This window comes from Sparus aurata, chromosome 3, assembly GCF_900880675.1.
Source record: "Sparus aurata chromosome 3, fSpaAur1.1, whole genome shotgun sequence".
Classification (NCBI taxonomy): Eukaryota; Metazoa; Chordata; class Actinopteri; order Spariformes; family Sparidae; genus Sparus; species Sparus aurata.
Window position 1 is genome coordinate 20,702,272 of NC_044189.1, and position 21,503 is coordinate 20,723,774.

The 21,503-nt window shown below is 45.9% G+C and overlaps 1 protein-coding gene across 7 annotated transcripts; it reads right to left on the reverse strand.

The window, feature by feature from the left end:
* Positions 1-358: 358 nt before the first annotated feature.
* pals2b (protein associated with LIN7 2, MAGUK p55 family member b) lies at positions 359-21,462 on the reverse strand. 7 transcript variants are annotated; one of them, XM_030412614.1, is made up of 14 exons: positions 21,332-21,462; positions 14,206-14,267; positions 10,396-10,668; positions 7,000-7,100; positions 6,290-6,442; positions 4,396-4,548; positions 3,883-4,110; positions 2,956-3,087; positions 2,780-2,876; positions 2,383-2,451; positions 2,145-2,306; positions 1,857-2,059; positions 1,644-1,772; positions 359-1,536 (listed from the first exon to the last, which is right to left on the reverse strand). In XM_030412614.1, exons 3-14 carry the CDS (start codon positions 10,526-10,528, stop codon positions 1,360-1,362), a joined length of 1,737 nt encoding a protein of 578 aa, XP_030268474.1. In that variant the 5' UTR covers positions 10,529-10,668; positions 14,206-14,267; positions 21,332-21,462; the 3' UTR covers positions 359-1,359. The 7 variants fall into 7 exon arrangements, with proteins under 7 accessions (XP_030268474.1, XP_030268473.1, XP_030268478.1 ...); XM_030412613.1 differs by having other exon boundaries at positions 6,982-7,100; XM_030412618.1 differs by lacking the exon at positions 10,396-10,668.
* Positions 21,463-21,503: the final 41 nt, after the last annotated feature.

The window sequence follows — 21,503 nt, forward strand, 5'->3', positions numbered from 1 at the left end:
TCGCTTCACTTTCAGAGTCTTCTGGCATAGATGAATATGATCGCACACCTTCCTTGCAATCAGTTTGAAAGAGATTAAAGGGTAAGTTCACCCTAACTACACATTTTCTCACCTCTAATGACTTCCAGCCGTTTGCAGAGTTCTACCAACCTTTGTTCTTTCTTCTGTCCTTCCTTTTTTATCTTCTTTCAACAATGTCTTTCCAAACAAAAATATTAAATTGCATTTTTAAAATACTTGTTTTGAAACCAATGTATAAAGTTGAAGACAAACGATTATAGTATTAATTCAACCCTTTGCCATTGCTTGATGCATTTATACATTTAACATTTATATCACAGAGTAAAAACCCGTCAGATTTAACATTTCTGAATTTCAAACTTTATTTGGAATATGATGAGGGCTTTGGCATACAGCAACACAGAAGATGAGGACCACAGGGAGGGAGTGGGTTTGTGCCACATTCACATATATAAAAGATCAACAAATTGGCTTCTGCAGACACAACGATGACGGTCAGTGACGATGACGGCGATGACAGACTGATAACGGGATAGTTGAAAACAAATCAAAGGATCACGTGCGACAGAAACACTACACTATAAATCACCACAACGATGGAAAACTAGTATAAGAACACAAACTACACAAAAAAAAGTTAACCAACAGTGTTTGATCATGAAAAAGAACATTATAAAATGTGTTTTTCTCGTACAGACTTCAGGATTTGTGCACAAACAGGCCTGTAAACATCTTCTGGTCCCGTGGAGGACGCTGACAGGAGACTTCAGGCCGGCAACATAAAAACACTAAGGATTTAATTTGTATTGACATGAACATAAACCAGCTACACAGGTTTCTCAAACATGGCAATGTTGTGCAACACTGACGGGTTTCTCGGACAATGACACTTCTCGTGGTCGTGGGATCACATGGAAGCTCGGACGGTGGTCATAAATCCTGGATGTCGACGTGGAAAGACTCGCACGAACACTTGAAATCAAAGGGAAACGACTAAGTGTAAGACGCCTACGACAATAAATTAATGCAAAAATATGGCCCAAGTAATGAGACCAGATTTTTTTGTTTCATTCTCACATTGAATAGAAAGATCTTTCATAAAAAGTTATAAAATAAATAAGCACTCTTTCCCTTTGAGTTTTGAGTAGTAAAAAAGTTGCAGGGCGTGCCGGCCTGAAGAGGAGCGAGCCGTCAGAGAGGGATTTATTCATTTTTTTATTACTCAGGATTTCTGCTCTCTTCTCCTCTTCTTCGGCCTTTGTGGTCAGAAACACACACACGCTCACACACACATGCTGGTTGGGTCAGTGTGACCCGCTCAGAGTGGTCCGCTGGTCCTCAGTACACCCAGTTCACCGGGACCCACTGGGGTTCACTGCACAGTTTGTCCACGGCCGCCTGTAACGTCTCAAAGGCCTTGTCCAGGTTGTCGTTGACGATGGTCAGGTCGAAGTAGTGGCTGTACGCCCGCTGGATCCGAGCGCTCTCATCCACCGTCTTCCTCAGGTCCACATCCTGCCGACACACAGAGGAAAGGCAAGTTGGTGGAAATGTTTACGAGCTGTAGCTGTAGACACCATAAGCATGTGTGCTGATGATGTGCACTGCAGTGGTTGACTTACCGTGAGCTGCTTGGCGGTGATGCCTGCGTCCACCACAGCTTTGTGCATGCCTTTAAGAGTCTCAAAATCAGGCGCTGCAATGAACACCACGTAAGGCATGAACTCTGCAGTCTTCAGTACCTTCAGAGCCTGAGGAGACACACAGCAGGTGACGTTAACCTCTGCCACACTTTGAGATGAGTGACATGTCTTTGACCTTTGACCTCGCCTCACCTGTGGGTTGACATCCAGGATGCAGGTGCGTCCGGTGTCCACCACCTCGTGGATGGACTCGATCTTGGTGCCGTACAGGTTGCCGTCGTACTCGCCGTGCTCCAGGAAGCGGCCGGCCTTCACGTCCACCTCCATCTCCGTCCTTGAGGTGAAGTGGTAGGAGTTGCCGATCAGCTCGTCGTCTCGGGGCCGCCGTGAAGTGTCTGAACAAAACGCTCAGTAAAAACTTTGCATTACAGCATGACAGAGTTTAGAAATACTAAAATAATAGAAAGAGGCGTGTCATACATGGGATAGTGGTGCCAAAGCGTGTGGGATGGAGCACCATCAGCCGGTTCTTCAGGCTGCGTCGGCCCACACCCTGAGCACCAATCAGAACCAGCGTCTTTCTCTGGAATGGAGGCACCTTTGCCACTTCCTCATAGATCTGCAGCTCATGTCTGTCAAACTCTGTTTAAAGGACGGCACCATTAGTGACCAATCAAAGATGTGAGATAGGAGCCAACAGCGTGAACAGTCTTCTCACCTGCATTCTTGGCTGTCAGGTACATCATCTTCTTCTTCTTCTTTCCAGCTATGGTTCCACAAAGGATCCCTACAAAACAAGACCACATGTGTGCAGATGTGTTCATGTGTTATTACAACACTTGGCCAGAAGAGGGCAGGCACGGATCACTTTTCTAAGCGTGAGCCACATCGCTTGCCTTCTAGCTGTAAATCAGTTTTGTGGTTAAAGCAATTGAAAAGTGACAGGAGTCGGGCAGGAAACCAGTTTACAGACTGAAGACCGATCCAGCTTTTAAACATTCATACTGATGGAGAGAAACAGCGAGTTGTCAGATGTTTTAGCTGTAACTGAAGCACGAGTCACAGTGTTTACTCAGAGATCAGCTGAGAAACACACACACACACACAAAACATACCTGACCCATCAAAGTCCCGAGGGACAAAAGCTTTCCTCTTCTCCTCCAAGAACTGACTGGGGATCAGTCCCGTGGCTCCACCGACCACATGACAGGCCTAGCACAGATCACAGATCAGCACGGTCCAGTCCGGAAATCTCATGTCATTTTAAGGAAATGCCTGGATGAAGGCTCACCTGCCACCAGTTGGGATCCTCCCTGTTGACAATCTGAAGGATGTCACCTCTGTTGAAGGCCATCCCCGCCTCTCGACACGGGATCAGGTTGTCGTTGGCGGGGTTGTAGTCGAAGTACGGCCGCACGTACACCTGTGACAGACACATGCACAGCTCTGAGTCTCTGCAGGAATGAATCCAACTCATGTGGGGGTTTGTCTCCATGGGAAAATGTGTCTCCATTACAATAAAAGGAAGCACATGCTGTCTCACACAGCAACGTTGGCTCATTCACACCCGTTACGTCCTGCGTCCAACTCTGCACCCAACACAGCTGTTCCCGCTGCGCCAAACAGTGGAGCAGCGGAGGCTTTTGCCAGGAAGGGTAAGAGCTCTGGCCAGTGTATTAGATTAAACACGCCGCCAGAGGAAGCAATAAAACAAGCCAGTAAAACACACTGCGCAGCTCGCCCTGAGTCACAGAGCAGGATGTGATTCTGCATTATGTCTCATTCGCTTTTACGGCTCTTCATTCAACTGAGGCCTTTTAAGCGCTTACCATTTCTATCTATTTACTCAGGATGCACAATATCTTCAGGACTTTTTGTTTTTGAATCGGGAGCCATAGCTGCTCGAGAATGATCTGCTGCACGCAGGAGGGAAAATATCTAAAGATATCATAAACTACTGTACTTTCCATGTGAGAGAGAGCGTGAGATTACAGGAAGCGTGTGTTAGGAGTGTGTGCAGGAAGCAGAAACAGCTAGTGTGACCTAGATAGTATGTGGAGTGTTATTAATAGGGCTCCCAGGGTTGACATTCCTGCGCAGGGGATTGTGGGAGGGCTGCAGGAGGGATCACCAGCCCTGCACCGCTGCCCAACATCTGCCGCTCATTACATAAGTGTGCCGCTTGTGTTTACATTAGCATCCTCTCTGACGTGCTCACCTGTGGAGGTGCCGGAGCGTCTCGGTAGCTCGGGAGGATTTTCAGCGTGATCCCGCCGCTGCAGTCTTTCAGCATCTCCTGGAGCTCAGTGGGGTTGTTGCCCACGTCCTTCCCGTTCACTTCCTTTATGATGTCACCCACGTGGAGCAGACCCTGCCTGTCAATCATGCCGCCGTGGAGGATTCGAGCAATGACAAGGTCGTCTTTCTCCACGCGAAATGTCACGCCCTGAGGGGAGGGAGAGAGCAGGGTGATGCTTATCCTCACACACACACACACACACACACACACACACACACACACACACACACCCTGTTTCACTCACCTTCACCTACAATTCCTCTATCTGACATCTACACACACAGACAGGTGACCAAAACTACCAGGAGGATACAGGGGGACCTCTTTCTCCAGCTTTTGTCCTTCAGACACCCTTAAAAATAACTTAACATCTCCTCCAGCACACACACACACACACACACACACACACACACACACTCTCTCTCTGCTCACCAGTGGCTCTCCGGCCTTCTTTCGGATGCCAATCATGCGCACAGCATCAGCCTGCATCAGAGCGCTGTTCACCGCCGCATCATTGGTCGTCTCAGTTGGGGGCGGGACTTCGTAGCACTTGGAGGCCACCATGTCGTGGGCCTCTAAGAGAGACTGAGAGAAAGAGAGGAGGACAGCATGAGAGAGAGAGTGATGATTAAAGCAGTTAGTCAGTAGTTTCCACTTGGTGTCGTACGACCAGCAGCTTGTGGTGCTTATGAAAGACGCCACATGACTTCAGTCAGTTTCGTGACCTAAAGACTCGACTTCTGTTACACTATGTTTAAGCATTTAGTTTCATCCTGTAATTGCCACTTGAGGTCACATTGAGCAGAAGCAACATAGTCTCACCTGTAAATAACGATGACAAAAAGGTGGATGACTAATGTGGAGGGTCAAAGTGCAAGAGTGTTTATTATCAAAGCAATTCTATGTAACTTCTGAAAAGGAGGAAAAGCTAATCATTTCTCCAAATAAAAAGCTAATACGCAATTAAACGCCTTTGTTCATTTGAATACACTCAGTGGTTTTGCTGTTGCAGCCTCACTTCTTCTAGTATGATAAGTTGCTTGCGGCGGCTTATTTAAGCAAATATTAGCTAACTTTAGAGATGTAAGTGTGTGAGAAACAGTTCTTCAGTCAGTCTGCTGATGTTAAAACCCTTCTTATGCTACCATTATGCTATGTTTTAGCATTTAGCACCGGGGCTACAGGGTGTGAGTAAAAATCACCAGGTAACCAGTGTAAAAGTTAATCAGGAGCAGTTTTAACATTCAGCAGAAGCTTGTAGTCTCACTGTTAATGATGTAAACCAAACGGCACCTTGCTGTTTAGATGGTTGATGTTTTGGGTAGAAAATGTGGACAGATGGTGAAATTGTAGAACAGAATAAATGTTTCATTTGTGACGCTGCAGCATCTGTTGCTGTTTGTTTAAACCGTCTTCTGGGTTTTACTTCCTGAAGCATTCAAATATAAAATGTGACCACCGAGCTGTGTAAACTCTCAGCTACAGAGTCCTGCGTGCGTCTAAATTCTCCCCCGAAACAAATCATCTAATGGATCAAATCCCAGAAACGGACCATCAGAAAAATCTAATCAATTAATTCTCAGTTCACTGAATATCCATCCACCACAATTCATCAAAGCAAGTGTTTTTGGAGACACACTACTTTTTAAATGTCTCCAAAGCAATTAGATCAATACGTGAAGTTTATAAAAACTTACACACTGAATATGTGATGTAATATCTGTCCCCTCGTTCCCTCTCTTTCCTCCCAGCTCGTCTCTCTGCCTCTGTCTCTCTGTCGCTCTGTCGCTCAGTAGGTCAGAAGGGTCTTATCCTTCAGCTTACAGCATGAAGGGCTCTGATTGGTGCAGAGACTTGGCTGGAGCTCAGAAGTCTAACTCCTATTGGTCTAGCCTGTGTAAAGCCTCTGGTATGTCCGAGGATAAAAGGTTAATGTTCTACTGATGCATGAGGCCGGGATCCAAAACATCAGCTCCGTCTGTGCTACTGTAACTACGGTCAAAGTGTCACAAATCTGGGCTGAATGTTCACTGCGCTATAAACATTTGAATGAGAAAAATATCAACACTAATCTCTCGCATACGTACAGTTACAGTTACATATTATAGTACTCTGGCCAAAGGTTGAATTACGGTCAGCAATGAGCAGTAAAACTTATCTGCCAAGTCAATCAGACTGCGTTTGTTTGCGTCATTCTTCTTGGTGTTGAAAGAAGAATATTTGGTCAAATTTGGTTTAAAAGAGCATCAGTTTCATCTGAATGTTATCCAAAAATGATTTGAAACTCAATCCACGAGCAGGAACATTTCATCCTCGCTCTGCTCACCTGGAAGTGTGGCTCCTTCAGGATCCTGGACAGTTCGGCCGCGCTGTCGTCTTTAACCTTGAGACCGCTGATGTCGCCCAGGATCTCCGTCACCAGCTCCACGTTGTTGTCCTGCACCGCCTCCAGCTTCACTTCCTCCAGCTGTTCTTGAGCCTGGGGCGAGACGGAGACGCTCAGAAAGGGCAGATATTTTTTCCTCTCTCTCATAAATCTGTGCATTGTGTGTGCATTTATTCGGGCGTGTGGATTAAAGAATGAAACTGACATTTACTGTGGGGTTATTTTGCTCTATAAACGAGCTGTCAGCCTCATGTTACAATCTTAAAAGTCGAGCATTTGTTTATGTTCAGGCGACTGTCATCTTTTCAGGTTCCAGCCCTGTGAGGAGCGGTGAAATGTCAGAGAATGACAACAGCCTGTGTCACAGGAGCTCCAGCTGTCCTCCGAGTCAACTCGCTGCACACTACAGTTGAAGTTGTGTGCAGAGGCATCGCCATACATGCAGTGTCAGTAAAGATGCATCACTTGGCTGACAGTGTGCGTTTGTGCAGTTCCTCTGTGTGCAGATGCACTGTCGCTCTGTTAGTCAAAGCCTTACTGTATTTCAGCATGCAAAGGGCTCAGGGGCCTCGGCAGCGGCCGGAGGTTAGTCTGCTCGCTGCTGCTCACGTCGAGACATGTGTGTGTGCTACCTTAGCCAGGGTGCGTACAGTGGGGCTTTCCATGATGCCGCGCAGGAAGAGCAGGTCGATGTCCTTCGCGCCCGCGGAGGTGGGAAGGTCACCCACATTATCTACCACCTGCTGCATGGCTGGATGGACGAGGCAAGGCGAGAGACGAAGATGCAGACACAGACAAAAAGAAGGAGAAAGATAAGAAGAGTTATCTGGGCGTGAAAGTCAAACGAAGCCTGAACACACACACACACACACACACACACACACACACACACACACACACACACACACACACACACACACACACACGACAGCTTTAAAGATAGTGCATCAGCTGAGGGGGTGAGCAGTGAACACTGAAGGTCAGAGGAGCTCAGTTATTAGAAAACTCGGCCAAAATGCTTCAAAATAAGTGACACATTTATTTTCTTTAAATATTATAAAAGGCTTTGATCGTCCTTCCTTTGGTCCAGTCACTCTTTTGTGCTCTGGTGGGTTCAGAATAAGAACAAGGACACACATGTTCAGCCTCCTGCTTTGACCGCCGATGTATATTTATGTACTTATAACTGATGAGTTTTGTATTCTGCACACAAACAGAGACAGGGAGCGGCTCGGACTGATAGCTAACGCGCTAATACCAGGGTCTCAAAGCCCGTTTAAGCCCATCTAAGACACTTAAAGCCCTGTGAACTTGTGTGTGTGCGAGGGAATGTTTCTCTATGTCATTATACACTTGCGTAGGTGGTAAATATGTCCAGTCAGCACTTCAGTTGAAGTCACTCCATGATTTATCGTCATTTTGCTCCTCCAGCCTGTCATCAACTTTAAACGTGCCTCTCTCATCTCGTAAAGTCAAGTCACACTTTAATCTCAGGCACTAAATTGCTGCCTTGTCATGACATCCTGCATTTGTTTGGGTCATGTAGTGTTTTATACTTGTACTCTTTAAATATTAATAAACTTGACATGTGATAAATCTACATGATATATGCCGTTCAGATATTCAGCATGTGGAAGATTCAACATTTCACGTGCAATACGTCACATTCAACAGCATTTTACATGATAATCTGATGGTACATCTGGTGTGTGGACATGTGCTGCTGCATGCGAGTATATGAAGTTACTTCTTTTGTACTGCTGGGCAGTATGAATGCATTTTTGTATTTTATTTTACTGTGTCTGGTTTGCAGCACAAAAAGCTGTCGCATCAGTAAAACTACAGTTTGACTGTCACTTTTTTATCATCCATCCATCCATCATTCATCATGCATACAGAAAATCACAGCTGCATGATTAAGAAGGAAGCAAAGGGAGAAAATACAATTTATCTCACAATGATGGCGAGAAGATCTCACTGTGCCTTGATAACAGAGAACAGACAGACTGCATAAACAGCAGGCTCCATGCAAAAACACACCTTAAATATTTATGATCCTCTTAAAGCAGGACTACGGGTGGAGGGAGGTTAGAAACTGCACTGCATATGATTAAATCTGTTTATCTATAAAACAATATATTTACTGCATGACGACACAGAGACACAATCTAGAAGTCAATTCGGATGTGGACAAGAAATTCAGCTTCCTCTGGGGACGCCACACCATGTTTCACAAGCTGTGGTAAACAAAAAAGTCTCAGAGCAGAGCTGTGATTGTATAAACACACACACACACACACACACACACACACACACACACACACACACACACACACACACACACACACACACACACACACACACTACCAGCTTGATTGCTCTGCACTCACACTGACAATCAGCTTCGGTTCAACCTCCTGAAATTTGGAGAATAATTGATTTTTTCCAATTCACTGAACTTTGCTGCCCTGTTTTTGTGAAAGTCAGACAAAGAACACGCACGACAGAGACTTTCACTCAGCGACAAACCCTGACCTCACTGACATGATCGAATAAATCTGACCAGAAAACCAGAGAAATACAGCCCTTTGAAAAAGTGAGTTTTCCGTGTTGACCTTTCCCCGGTCGCTCGGCTCGTTGTGTCACTGCGTCCTCGACCACAGGAATGTTTGCTCATCCCAGCCCGTCCAACGACCCCTCTGCCCTGCCACGTGTGCTCGTGTGGACATTACTCAACAACCAAAAGATGCTTTTCTATCCAGCGAGAGATTGGAGTTGAACCTAAGCCTCCCTCCCAAAGTCTCCTATAATCCTATGAAATATGGCGTGGAGATACAACCACCTACCAGTCTCTTGCTAAGCTTGGCCTGAAGAAGTTGTAAAAGCGAAGAGATTTCAGCACAGAATAGTTACAGTGGGTTGTTTTTTCCCCCCAGATGCTTCATTTATCTACATAATGAATTGTCCTGCTTACCTGCTTCTAATTCCTCCTCTGTGGCACTCTGTGGTTCGTCTGCAGTCTCCCTCACCATCTAACCCACGCCTCTGTATGTAAACCTTCCAGCGCTGTGTGCTTTGAATGCCAATGCAGAGCCTACCTGCTCAAGGAACCCTTCCTCCATTTCTAAAGGAATGCGACACGAATCCCACGAGATACAAACCTGGCAACCTGTCGTCTGTCATACGAGTTGTTATCACTTTGTTTTTAGCTCACAAGATGGAGATCAGAGGAGCACCTTGACTGACACAAAAAATCATTACCCTTAACAAAATAAATTCCAGGGAGTTGTTTTCAGCTGAGCGGGGAGGGAACTGAACAGCCCCGAGGAAAAACAAGCTCCTTTCACAACAAGCAGTTACATTGAGTCAGCAGCAACACCTAAACACTACCTGTCGCATGTGACAGTGTGTGAAGAAACACTCGTCAGGGAGCGGAGAGGTCTGTACAGTAAGAGATACATCGATAGATAACTGGGGTTCAGATATAGGTAACGTTACAATAAAAGTTATGAAGACAGTTCAATGGCTGTAAGTTGGAATAGTTAAAACTTTGAGATAAAGGCTGTGCAGTGGAAACAAGGCTAAAACTTTAAGATAAGAGCTGAACAGTCGAATAGTACGCTAAAACTTTAGGATAAAGGCTGAGCAGTGGAAACAACAGCTAAAACTTTAAGATAATGGCAAAAAAGTTGCGATATTGAGCAAAATCTTCAGGTTACCAGCTGAGGAAGGCGGAATTACCTTAAACTGAGTGGTTGAAATAGATAAAGTCGTGGATTAATTGCTGAAACGTCCTGCTTTCACCATCACTGAGAGTTAACAGTAGACCTACAATCTTAAATATCGACTGAATTGTATGAAAACATAATCATGTTTGAAATAACAACGTTGAATAACAGCTAGTTTAAATCAATCAGAAAGATCTGCCACCAGCCCACTCTGTACGAGTTACCTGACGACCATCCCTCCATCTCAGAAGAAGACTACAGCATCTCTGCGTTCATCTAAATATAAGTCACCCCACCGCTTCCTCCTCCTTTCCTCACCTCCAGACGCATCTGGCTCCTGGGGGGACTGCACCGCCGACGGCCCCTCCACGCCAGGCTGTCCCGGGGGCGTCATCTCCTCCGCCTCTTCCCGTACCCCATTGGGACAGGCGTCCTCCATAGCTGTGACCATCGCCAACCCTTCTTCTTCCTCCCTGCAGCCACAAGTATGCTAAGGCTAACCACTTGTAAACCACCAGTAGTTCTGCAACTATGTCTTCTGTCCTCCAATCGTCTTGTCTGGCACTGCTGACCCGCTAAACTCCCAAGAAACTGAGAGAGAGAGAGAGAGAGAGAGTAGAGAGGAGAAAGAGAGGGGATTGAGGACAGAATGAGAGAAGAGACACAAAGAGAGCGACAATAGAGTGGGATTAAGATCAGGGGATATTAAGAGACGAGGGAGGAAAGAGGAGCAGGGAGGAGGAGGAAATATGAGGGGGGAGATTTTAGGAATGGAAGAGGCCGATGTGAAGATAAGTTCAGAGAGACAAGCGTGAAAAGAGACAGAGAGAGGTAGAAAGCTGGATCGCATACACAGATGTGGACATGCGTTCAATGCTTGTCAGTCCCCTCCCTCCACTCTGCCTTTAATACCTTCCAAACCCCTTACCCCCCTCCCATCATAACACACACACACACACACACACACACACACACACACACACACACACACACATAATCCCACAATCCTCTCCTGCTGTTGAGGGCTTGCTTGAGTACCCCTCCTCTTGTTTCCCCAAACCCCACCCAAAGTCGAGTTGCCCCACTCGTCTAGACGGAGGTACACACACTCACGTACACACCACTTGAATGTGTCATTATGTAAGTAATCTTACATAACTAAGTGTTACTGAAGGGGCCCTGACCCCAAATTCCCATTCTTCAGTCTCTCATTCACCGTGCTCACGGTTCGGACTCCCCGCTGCAGCAACGTGCAGAAACTCTCAGCGTGTGCAGATTGTGCTCGTCCAGCTCCTTACAGCAGCATGTGTCGGAGCTTTTTCTCTCACTTCTACTTTTTCTTTGGTCTCCCTTTCTCCTTAAATTAATGTGCTCCTACCACCTTTCTTCTTGCTAAATTGGTAGATTTGAGGTGCTGACTGGATTACGCATATTTCTGGGCTGCAGTTTAAGCTGCTTCGTGCCTGAGCCTAAAGTCTTTGGGCAAATACTGAGTGCAGTACTTTCTTAGAAGGAACCCCATTTTTTATATATCAGTTTCCTCTCCCAGTGCCTCACTTTATCTGTGTCTCATTGGAAGTGAAAAATCACTACACATAGAATAAATGAATACGCTTAACATCAAGTTAGTGTTATGAGCAGCTCTGAGAGACTTTACTTTGACATGGCAGCTTCTAGCGGTCTGCTAATATTTATCACCTTAGTTTAGCACACAGGCATGCTAACATTTGTTCAGTGCAGCTGAAGCTGACAGGACTGATGATGGTTCTCGTCACCATAGTCAGTACGATCTATCTGCTGGGGACCATGAATGCTTATCCAATCTGTGTCAATTCCTCCAGTTGTTTCTGAGATATTTCACTGGATAAATGAGAAATTTGACCAGTTGGTGGCGCTAGATAAGAAGTCAGGGGATCATCAGATATATTAGGATTCATCCTCTGGGGACCATGATTATCTCTACAAATCTGTACCAACCCATCACAGTGATGATGAGCTATTTCACTAGATAAGAGAGACTTATGAGCTGCTGCTGGTGCCAGATAAAGTCAGAGGATCACCAGATTATCTTTGATTCATCCTCTGGGGACAATAAATCAATGCACACAATTCAGTGGCAATTTATCACATTGGTGTTGAGATATTTCTGTCTTAACCAAAGTGACCAAGAACCAACTCTGGCATCCTGAGAGCTGCAGTGTGTTGAAATATCAAGTTCAAGGCAGCTCACACCACTCAGTGTTTACATTCAGTTAGCACAGGCTCCTCCCCTTCTGCATCCATCAAGCCCCACCCACAGTGACACAGCTGTGCAAAGAGCAGATCTGTAGCCGGCTTTAATCCGCCCCGCCTCTCCCTCCACCCAGGTCCACCCTCCCCCAGCCCCAGGACAGGAGATTTTAATCCGGCCACGAAAGCACAGGATTACAGAATCTCTCCCTCCCTCGCTCAGCATGACCAGCGTTCAAACATCTCTGCACGGTGAACACGGTGAACGCGGTGACGCTGTCGGCTGGTGTACGCTAACCAAGCCTTCTTAAGACGCTCAAGTTTAAAGGGAGGCGATGTCATTACATCATTATGGTGTTAGAGTATATTCTGCTAGCTAATATGAAGATAAATAGCCGACAGAGCTGAAGACTGTCCACAGTTTGTTGATAACATGTGTGACTTTCCTCTAATTGTTCCTTTTCAGAAAGTAACGAGATGAGAGCTGGTTTCACACCCAGTCTGACTCAGCACATCAGCTGTGTGTGGAGAAACAAAGCTCAGTGCTTTGTTTAGGAGAAAACAAAGCATCATGGGAAGTCATCACGCACTTGACTTGGCAGACTGATGACCGGGCTCCAAGGCTATAATGAACTAAATAAAGCTGTGCTCTGTTTTATTAAAATAATTGATTTATCATTCATTAATAAGACAGTTTCTGTGTATGAACAGAGTATTTCATGAGTAAGAATGTTGTATCTTAGTGTAAGACAAACATTAGACATAAAGACACTGTCATATAGACAAATATTGATATTACTATTCAAGCATGAGGTGCTCAGAACAGATTCCCTTTCCACGTACCAGAGTCACGACGTCATGACCTCACAGGGCGGCGCTCAGCGTCACGTGAACTGAATTAATTACTAATTCCTGTTTTTTAAGGGTATTTTTTCTAAATCAGTCAATAAATGTTGTTATCTACGGAGTAGTTAAAACTATATGTACGTATGCTGCAACTTTATTATTTTTTTGGTTCAATTTTCACTTTTCTCTCGTCACTGTACTTATGCTGTGGTCAAGTTTAGGCACAAAAAACATTTGGTTAGGGTTAAAATGTCAGTTTTGGTCGCCGCAGGTTGGCAGCCTTCTCGTCTGTAACTCGACCACCATCTGCCATCCTTCCAATATAAAAGCCGGGTAATAAACATGTACTTTAAACGTGATATGACACGTTTTATAAAGGTGCTCATGGAGCCTTTGACAGGTACACAGCTGCACCAGTTGGTTTTGTGCAGAAATTTTAACTGCTCACATTTTATTCTGGTGACTGAGTTGTTTTTTTCTTCTTCAGTTACACAGTTATCATGATGTATCACAGATGACTGTATGCAATGACACCATCATTATCACAACGTAACGTAACAACATTGGCACGCAGGTGGTCGAGTGGTTAGAGCGCATGCCATAAACGCAGCTGACCCCGGTTCGATTCCAGCTGGAGGTCCTTAGCTGCATGTCACATCCCCCTCACTCTGTCTACTGCTTAATAAACTTGTCTATGCCAAAAAAAAATGTAACTTAACGTATTATGATGGTATCATGTTGTGAGTTCCCACCTTTAACTGTGCATATCATCAGCCATCGAAAGGATTCTTAGGCAGTAAATAAATACAGGATTTTAAGGTTTTTCTTTATATGAAGAGAGAATATTGTTAACCTTGTAATCCACATGGATTTAAACAATATCTGCTTCCTAACTTCCTAAAAGAGAAGTTTTTTAGAGCAGTGATTGGCACATCCTTGCTTCAAAGACTGGCAGTCCTCCCACTGAACTGATAAAATCCTGTCAGAAGACAGCTTCCTAAACGTCTCCGGGGTGTCAGAACTGCAGAACAGAGAGGGGGGAGGTGTGTTTACCTGTGCTAGTCGTGTAGCCCAACCCCGGTCCTACTGGCTGCTCATCAGTCCACTGTGAAGACCTGGAGAGAGAGAGAGAGGAAAACAGATGGGTCAAAGTGTGCGAGTCCTCCTGAGACATGAATATTCAGTCCTACCCTCAAACCAGTTCTCATCATTCCTCACACACACACACACACACTTGCTTCATTCAGTTATGTTCAGTCCCACACACACACTCCATAACTCCTTCTTTTTCCCCTTTGGATTATCTCTTTAATCTATCTATGTCAGCCCCGTCTTCTGCAAGATACACGAGTCTCGTCTGCAGACTGGGGCTGTTGTTGGCTCAGAGCGATGCACAGACTCATCCAGGACGATTCATTGTCCTCAGCTATTCAAGGTTTTTCCTGCATCATCAGCTGGCACGGTGCCGCCAACGTAGTAAATGGCCACGATTCTCTGAAAATAATGACAAAGCAGATTGCATTCATTTCCCCGAAAGACTCTTCTCTCACTTTCACTTGCAAACTCAAACAAACGCACACACACACACACACACACACACCGTCTATACAGTATGTGTAGCTGCACATTAGAGGGTCAGTGTTAGTAGCTGAGTTGCTTGTCAGTGATTTAACAATTGCAGTTTTGGTTTGTACGCACAAACAGATGCAGGAAGTGCTGCTGTGGGTAACTGTAGAGCCGAGACCAAATCTGCCACATCAATACCAACATCAGATGATTGAGGATATGTTGTTATCACTTTGTACGTTGGACAAAAAGTGACAAGAACTTGCAGTACGGAAATACAAACTAGGTCTGACGTGTCAACATGGCCAAGATTGACCTCCAGAGAGCACAGACCTGCTCAATATGTATCTGGTGTAGTTACTGTAGGTGGGTGGTGTCTAAAAGTGAGCGCAATTTAATGCAGATTCTAATAACAATGTGGATTTAAAAGAGAGAAGTAACACAGTAACACATAGGGACAGAAACCTGGAACTGCTGAGATAACGGGGCATTCAGAAAAGTACTAACGGTGATTCAAACGAGACAAACATCTCAAATCAAGCTCCACCTGCACAGTCACTCTGTAGCTTTTGACTTTATCACATGGTCTCTTTTGAAAAACACAGTCAGGCTCCACTTTAAATCCAGTTTATACAAAGTGTCAAAATCAATCTGCAGATCCAGTGTGTTGCTGAAGTCTGTGAGCAAAGATCGAAAGCTTCAAAACAACTATTCTGACCTTGACATGAGATTGTTTTGGTGATATTTCCAAGAGTGACTCGTCAAGTTCAACTTATCAGAACTAATTTTACTCGAGCACCGGTGTCTGCATTGACCACAGACCAGCGTTTCACTTCCTCTTCTTCTTTTCTGTCCACATTTATAATCACTGTGAATAGAGTGCAGACAGGACATGCTCTCCAGCAACGACCGCACTGTACCATGTTTAAAACATCATCTGTTTAGAAGAACCGCAACGTCAGACAGCGCTGAAACATTCATGCTTCTCTGAATAGCTGTTGTGAAATGAGCCATTGTGAAATGCAAGTAAGCAGAAAAACAGTGAAGGATGTGATTACAAATAACCAGAGCCTGCAATCACCCAAAAAACAATGGATTATTACTCCTCCACACTTCATTTCATTCAGCCTCCTTCCCTCTATGCTCCTCGTTCTCTTGCCCCGAGGAAAGGAAGGATAGTGTGCTGGCTGCAAAGATTATTTTATAAAAAATCACAGGTTCCACTTGCTCAAACAGTGATTAAAAGCATCTGCTAAATGCCCTAAAATACTTTGCCAGTGTATGAAGATCACCGTCCACATAACACTGGACCTAAAGCTCCTCTCGGGTCTGGGTCATGCTAACCCAGTCTCACCCGGAAACTATCAGTGAGTGCCAAACCATTTACAAGGCGATTACAACACCCAGAGGAAGTCTGCTCATCACTGGTTTGCCATTATCCCTTTTATGCTGTACTGGGATCTTTTCACACATCATGCCAGAGCTAATTGGTCCTTTATTGTGTGAAAGAAAGAGTGAGGAGAAAAGAGAGAGCGAGGGGTCGATTCATTACGCAACACAGATTACAATCAGGCTCATTGGAAGTGAAAGATATCCCTCGGAAGAATGTTAATGGAGGCAAAGCCGCCGAGGCAATTCCTCTGCAAATTATCCGCACCACAGAGCAGGAGCCGGGCCGGGCCAATCAAAAGGTCCGAGAGGAGAGGGAGGAGCAAACAGAGAAGGTGAAACTCAATGCGGAAGGAAAGTCAGGGAGGGTCTCGACTTGATTTGAGAGTATAAAATCTGGCAGAGGGAGTGGGAGAATTTCAGAGGAGTCAGAGAAGGCAGACCGAGGAATACATAACAGGCACATTAGGAGTCATGAGGGAGAGGAGAAGGAGAGAAGAACCCTTATAGATTAGATAGAGTTGTGGGAAAAGCCGCTCAGGTCTTTTGGGAGGATCAGAGGTGCAGAGGGAACAGATGAGAAAGTCTTGAGAGAGAATACCTTCGTAATCCGTCTCACTGTTTCTAGAAACTGCCAGGTTACTGAAGTTCCTCTTGTGAAAGTCGCACCGAATGATAATCTTTTTATATCTGAATGGGGAATAGATGATGCAGTTTATCTGTGCACTTACTTGCATGCAAGAGCTGGGTCATCTCAAGGACTGGGAACTGGGTTACAACACTAAATTAAATTCTCCACGGGCTAAGCCAATCTTTCTTTCATTGATTCAAACTCTGAGCACGCACTGGACTCAGGACTCCCCTGATGTCCTTCCATCAGCGTGGCTCTTCCCTCCTCTTGGGACGGAGGGAAAAATCACAGGAAGTGTGTCATTAGACATCCTGGCTGTCATTGGCTGCTGCGTGGCGAAGGACGAGCAAACAAAAGCCCTCCGAATGCCCCCTGGCTGCCTAGCACTCAGATGATGGACAGCTCATGGAAGAGGGATTACGGAGGGATCAGAGGGTTTGTTTTTGAACTAAACATCACTGCTGTCTCACACATGTAAACGTGTGCCTGTGTGTGTGTGTGTGTGTGTGCATGCATATGTGAAAAGCGCAGACCAACAGCGGCAGGCTGTGTGGTTTAAGTCCACTTCTAGTCACGCTAGCAGAGAAACTCACTCCTCCGACTCATAACAAGCACATTTTGTGAATTTACAGTCTTTGGGTGGAGCCGGATGCTGCGAATCTCAGAGCCGTGAAGCACAAACACACACACAGAGTTGAGCCCATGAAGCAGAAACCATTCAATATGTATTTATATGTTTCATTCAGCTCCATTCTCTGCCCTCCTGTGCAGCACAGAGCCGGGGGCTCTCAGAGCAGAGCAGCCGTCACTCTACGTTCCTCTCAGTGACTTGAGAATCACAAAAGAGGCTGGTGAGCTCCGTCCTGCCCTCGAGTCCTCTCATTGGCTGACTCCAGGAGCAGCAGAGAGCAATTACGAAACTTTCCTGAGCGGTGTGCTGCAGCGCTCCTACTGTATGCCAACAGTGTGGTGGTGAGTGCTGGAGGGGAACAGCATCTTCAAGGAGGCAGTGTCTATTTGTGGGCATGCTTGTGTGTGTAATGACTGGCATGAATAACCAACCGCATCCTGTCCTGCCTCGCACCCATCACCCTCTGCCTCCAGAAAAACACTATGTAGGTCACCCAGCCACTCGATAAGAGGATTACACTGCTACCCCCAAGATCGCATCTTAGCAGATCAATATGTGCAGAATATTTACCATAAACATGCTTTTTTTAACACATTGGATCTCTGTCACTGCAGCTGTTGGTGCCACTGTTTACAAAGTTGATAAAATCAGCTCCAGTTCTCCAAATCTAGCACAAATGATGAGATTGCAGCTTTCAGCTGATTCATGCTGCTTACCTCTTCTCTCCACCTGACAGTGCAATCTAAAATTACCAATATTTAACAGAACGGCATCAATTGTTGCATCACTGCACTTTCCCCGCATCACCAAAAATGACATAATTTGCCTTCCCGTTGATGTTCCAGCTGTTGGGATGTCTGTGCTTTGCCACGCAGCTCAGGATGATATAATTACACGGCCGTCCAACGCTCGTCAAAACCCTTTGGCGCTGAACGTGCAGTGATCTCAATAATGAGCACCCCGTAAGTTAATTCAACCCACCACATGGCTGTGCCTGCTTCCTCTCAGTCTCTCTGCCTTCCCTGCCTCCTGTTACTGATCATAAGCATTAAGGGAAAGACGGGGAAGAGGTGGGGGAGGGTGAAGTGATGCAACAGCACTTAACATGACTGCAAAGTTTAAAAATGAGAAAACTGAGCTGTGTGATGTTGGATGGTGGAAATGGGATGAGAGCAGTGAGATAAGAAATAAGTCTCAGATGACTTTACCCAGCGCGTTGGCCTTTCTCTCTCTCATCTTCTCTTATTGCTGAAGATTGCAGAGAATTATAAATGACAGCAACTCATTTGAAACAGAGCTACAGCGTCACTGCTCCAGCGTGTGACCGACCACTTAGTTGCATTTTACGACCATTTTCGGGGACAGCGCTACTAAATCTTACAACTCTGAGCACATCTTCTTTTCTGTTTGTATTTTTGAAATCATCACTGTGTATCATGTAAAAGAGCAGAGGCAGAGATAATGTTTCTATCCGCGTGTGTGTTTGTGATCTTTCAGACTCAACTGCACACTTTGCTGCAATATGCAATGAATGGAAAAGGCCCAAACAACCACAAATAAACTACAGGGATACGTTAGTGCCTCGGGACAACCTCAGGTCGCCTGGAGGACAGCCGTGTGAGTTAGTTATCGCAGATTCACAGACAAAGAAGACGAGTGAAAGGATAACGGGCTTCACTTATCTGTCCTTCATGGTTGATGGTTACAGAGATGTGACGACCTCAGATTGCAAGGATGCGAGAACAAAAGGAAGAGATTCCGACTGATGTGTTCACATGACAACCTCGAAGAATCTCTCCTATTTTGTCGCCCAATCCGTCGTCATCAGTCTCAAGTTTTCTGTAATTTGAGTTATTATACATTGGGAACAAGCATATTTTATGCTGAAACCCTTCCAGACACTGACAGAAAACAGAAAAGAAACAGAGAGTGGACAGTGTAATAATAAGACCCAAACAGGATGTGATAACTTGTCTCCTGATGTAAATGTTCTAGGAGTGACAGCAACACTGCGTTATCTGACACACCAAACTTAAACACTTATTCAGGTGATGAAAGACAAACCGAGCTGTCTCGTGCTACATGGATAACTGTGTTGCCCCTTTTTAGACCCTGGAGACGGACAACAAATCAGGTGAATCTGCACTACAACAACAACAAGACGTTTGACTTGACGTGCCTTGAAGCAATTCTTGCACAAGTCCATTCCAGAGTAATGTTCCTGTGTGTGTAGATGAGTTGTTCAGTGTGTGTAGATGTTGACAGAGATGCAGTTTGCTCGTGACAGCTGTTGTTGGTTCAGTGATGTGTTTAACAGTCGGGAGGTGCAGCTCGGTGCAGGGTGGGGACGGCTGATTGTAGGTGTGTGGGTACGAAATAGTTGATGCATGTGTTGTTCAGAGCTGGAAGGTTTGAGTCACTCCAGTGTGTGTGTGTGTGTGTGTGTGTGTGTGTGTGTGTGTCTACCAGTTCCTCCTTTCTTTCTGTACTATCTCCCTGATAGCTGTGTATTAATAATGGAGGAGCAGAGTCTTCTGAGCGTTGGATTGGGCTGCTGGATGATTCACAGCTTTAGTTGCTCGTGCTGAACTTGGAATTCATGCTTGGTTACGGTAAAAAGGGACATAAACTCATTATTCCACCTACTTCAGCAGAACAATAAAGGTCATCCTGGACATCCCTTTTCCAGGGATTGCCGATTTACTGTAATACATTAAATCTGTCTGCGTCTCCTTCCCTTCCTCCTTTTGTTCTTCCTATCCAATCCAACAAATCTGATTAGGGCTTATTGTATAACTGAAAGGAGGAGAGAACGACTCATAACTTCTAGTTTACATGCAACAGGATCCCGACTACCCCTATCAGTGGCCTTGTGGCCCATATAACCTCTCCTAGGACGGATCCCCAATGATGTTGTGTGTCCATGGGCTTCCCCCATCACGTGCTAAACAGTTTGAACCCTTTGCCAAGTGACCCTGTGCTCCTCTGAGCGAGGAAGTCCCAAGATAAATTAAGAGCTGCACAGTCTGTTGTGAGATGTAAGTGGTTTAATGTTTCGATTTAGTGCTCACGTAAAGTGGATCTGACATCGCTTTAGTGCGTTATTATTGCTCGGTGCACTCATTCATCTCAGGAGGACGAAAAATAAAAATCAATAGGACTGTCTGGCTGCGCCTCCGCTCGGCCAGCCTGAGCCAAGCCACCGGGTCCTGTGCTCCGTTTTCCCTCAGCATCCCTTCAATACAAAGACAGCCCTGTTGATATTTGCTCTCAAAGTTTTTCCAGCCACCACAACACGAGAACATGTTCCACCTGGGCTGAGATGACCGTCTGTGGCATGATTTTGTAGTAGAAGCGCACCGTCTTTCCCGAGCCCTCCACCCTCCGCTGGTAGATGTTGCAGTGTGTCATTTCGGGACGGTGGCGCGTTAACCTCCTCCTCCTGTCCGCACTATGACCTGCAGCTCTCCCCTCATGTCCTCCCGGTCGTGGATCGACGCCACGGTTCTGACGCATGGCCACAGCCGTGCGCTGGGTCCGTGCGCTTGAACCGTGCGCCAGATCCGTGCCAAACGCCTGCGCCGCGCTGGCTGACCAGACCACTGTACATCCACACCGATCTAGCCACACGTGCGGCCATTTTTTGTTACCCATCCGAGCCATTGTGGCGTGCGCACACTTACGACTACAACCCATCGGCTGGGCTGTATCCTTCCTGGTGGTTTGCACGAGAAGAGAAAGGACGCGTCCGACTCCACAACAGACGCCCAACGCGACCTGATAGCAGCCTGATTAACGCCTGTTCTCAGAGCGCAGCGGGCTCTATAGGGGGCAAAGCTCCCTTCTGTCAAACTCTGCTGCACCTCAAACACGGCAAAGTGTCTTTGTCTCCGTCTGACTGCCAGCGGATGAATGAATTCAAACCCCTCACATCACAATCATGACCAGGAGCCGCGACTTACCTGAGAATCGTGCGTGTGAGTTCGCGGTAGTCCACCGACCGTCCCGGTTGGACATTCAGGCCCCCCTCAGCTGTCCGTCCTGGTCCCGCAGCAGACTACCAGAGAACACGACGCCAATCAAACGCACAAGCCCCGCCTCCTCTGCTGGCGTCATACGACATCGACCAATGGG

Bases quoted from the DNA above. Each gene is read 5' to 3' on its own strand.
- pals2b (XM_030412613.1), bottom strand. From the start codon at position 10,528: ATGGTCACAGCTATGGAGGACGCCTGTCCCAATGGGGTACGGGAAGAG. The intron at 4,549-6,289 runs GTGAGCAGAGCG...TCTTTCTCTCAG, and splicing joins TGAAGGAGCCACACTTCCAG to TCTCTCTTAGAGGCCCACGA. The intron at 2,060-2,144 runs GTATGACACGCC...CGTTTTGTTCAG, and splicing joins CTTTGGCACCACTATCCCAT to ACACTTCACGGCGGCCCCGA.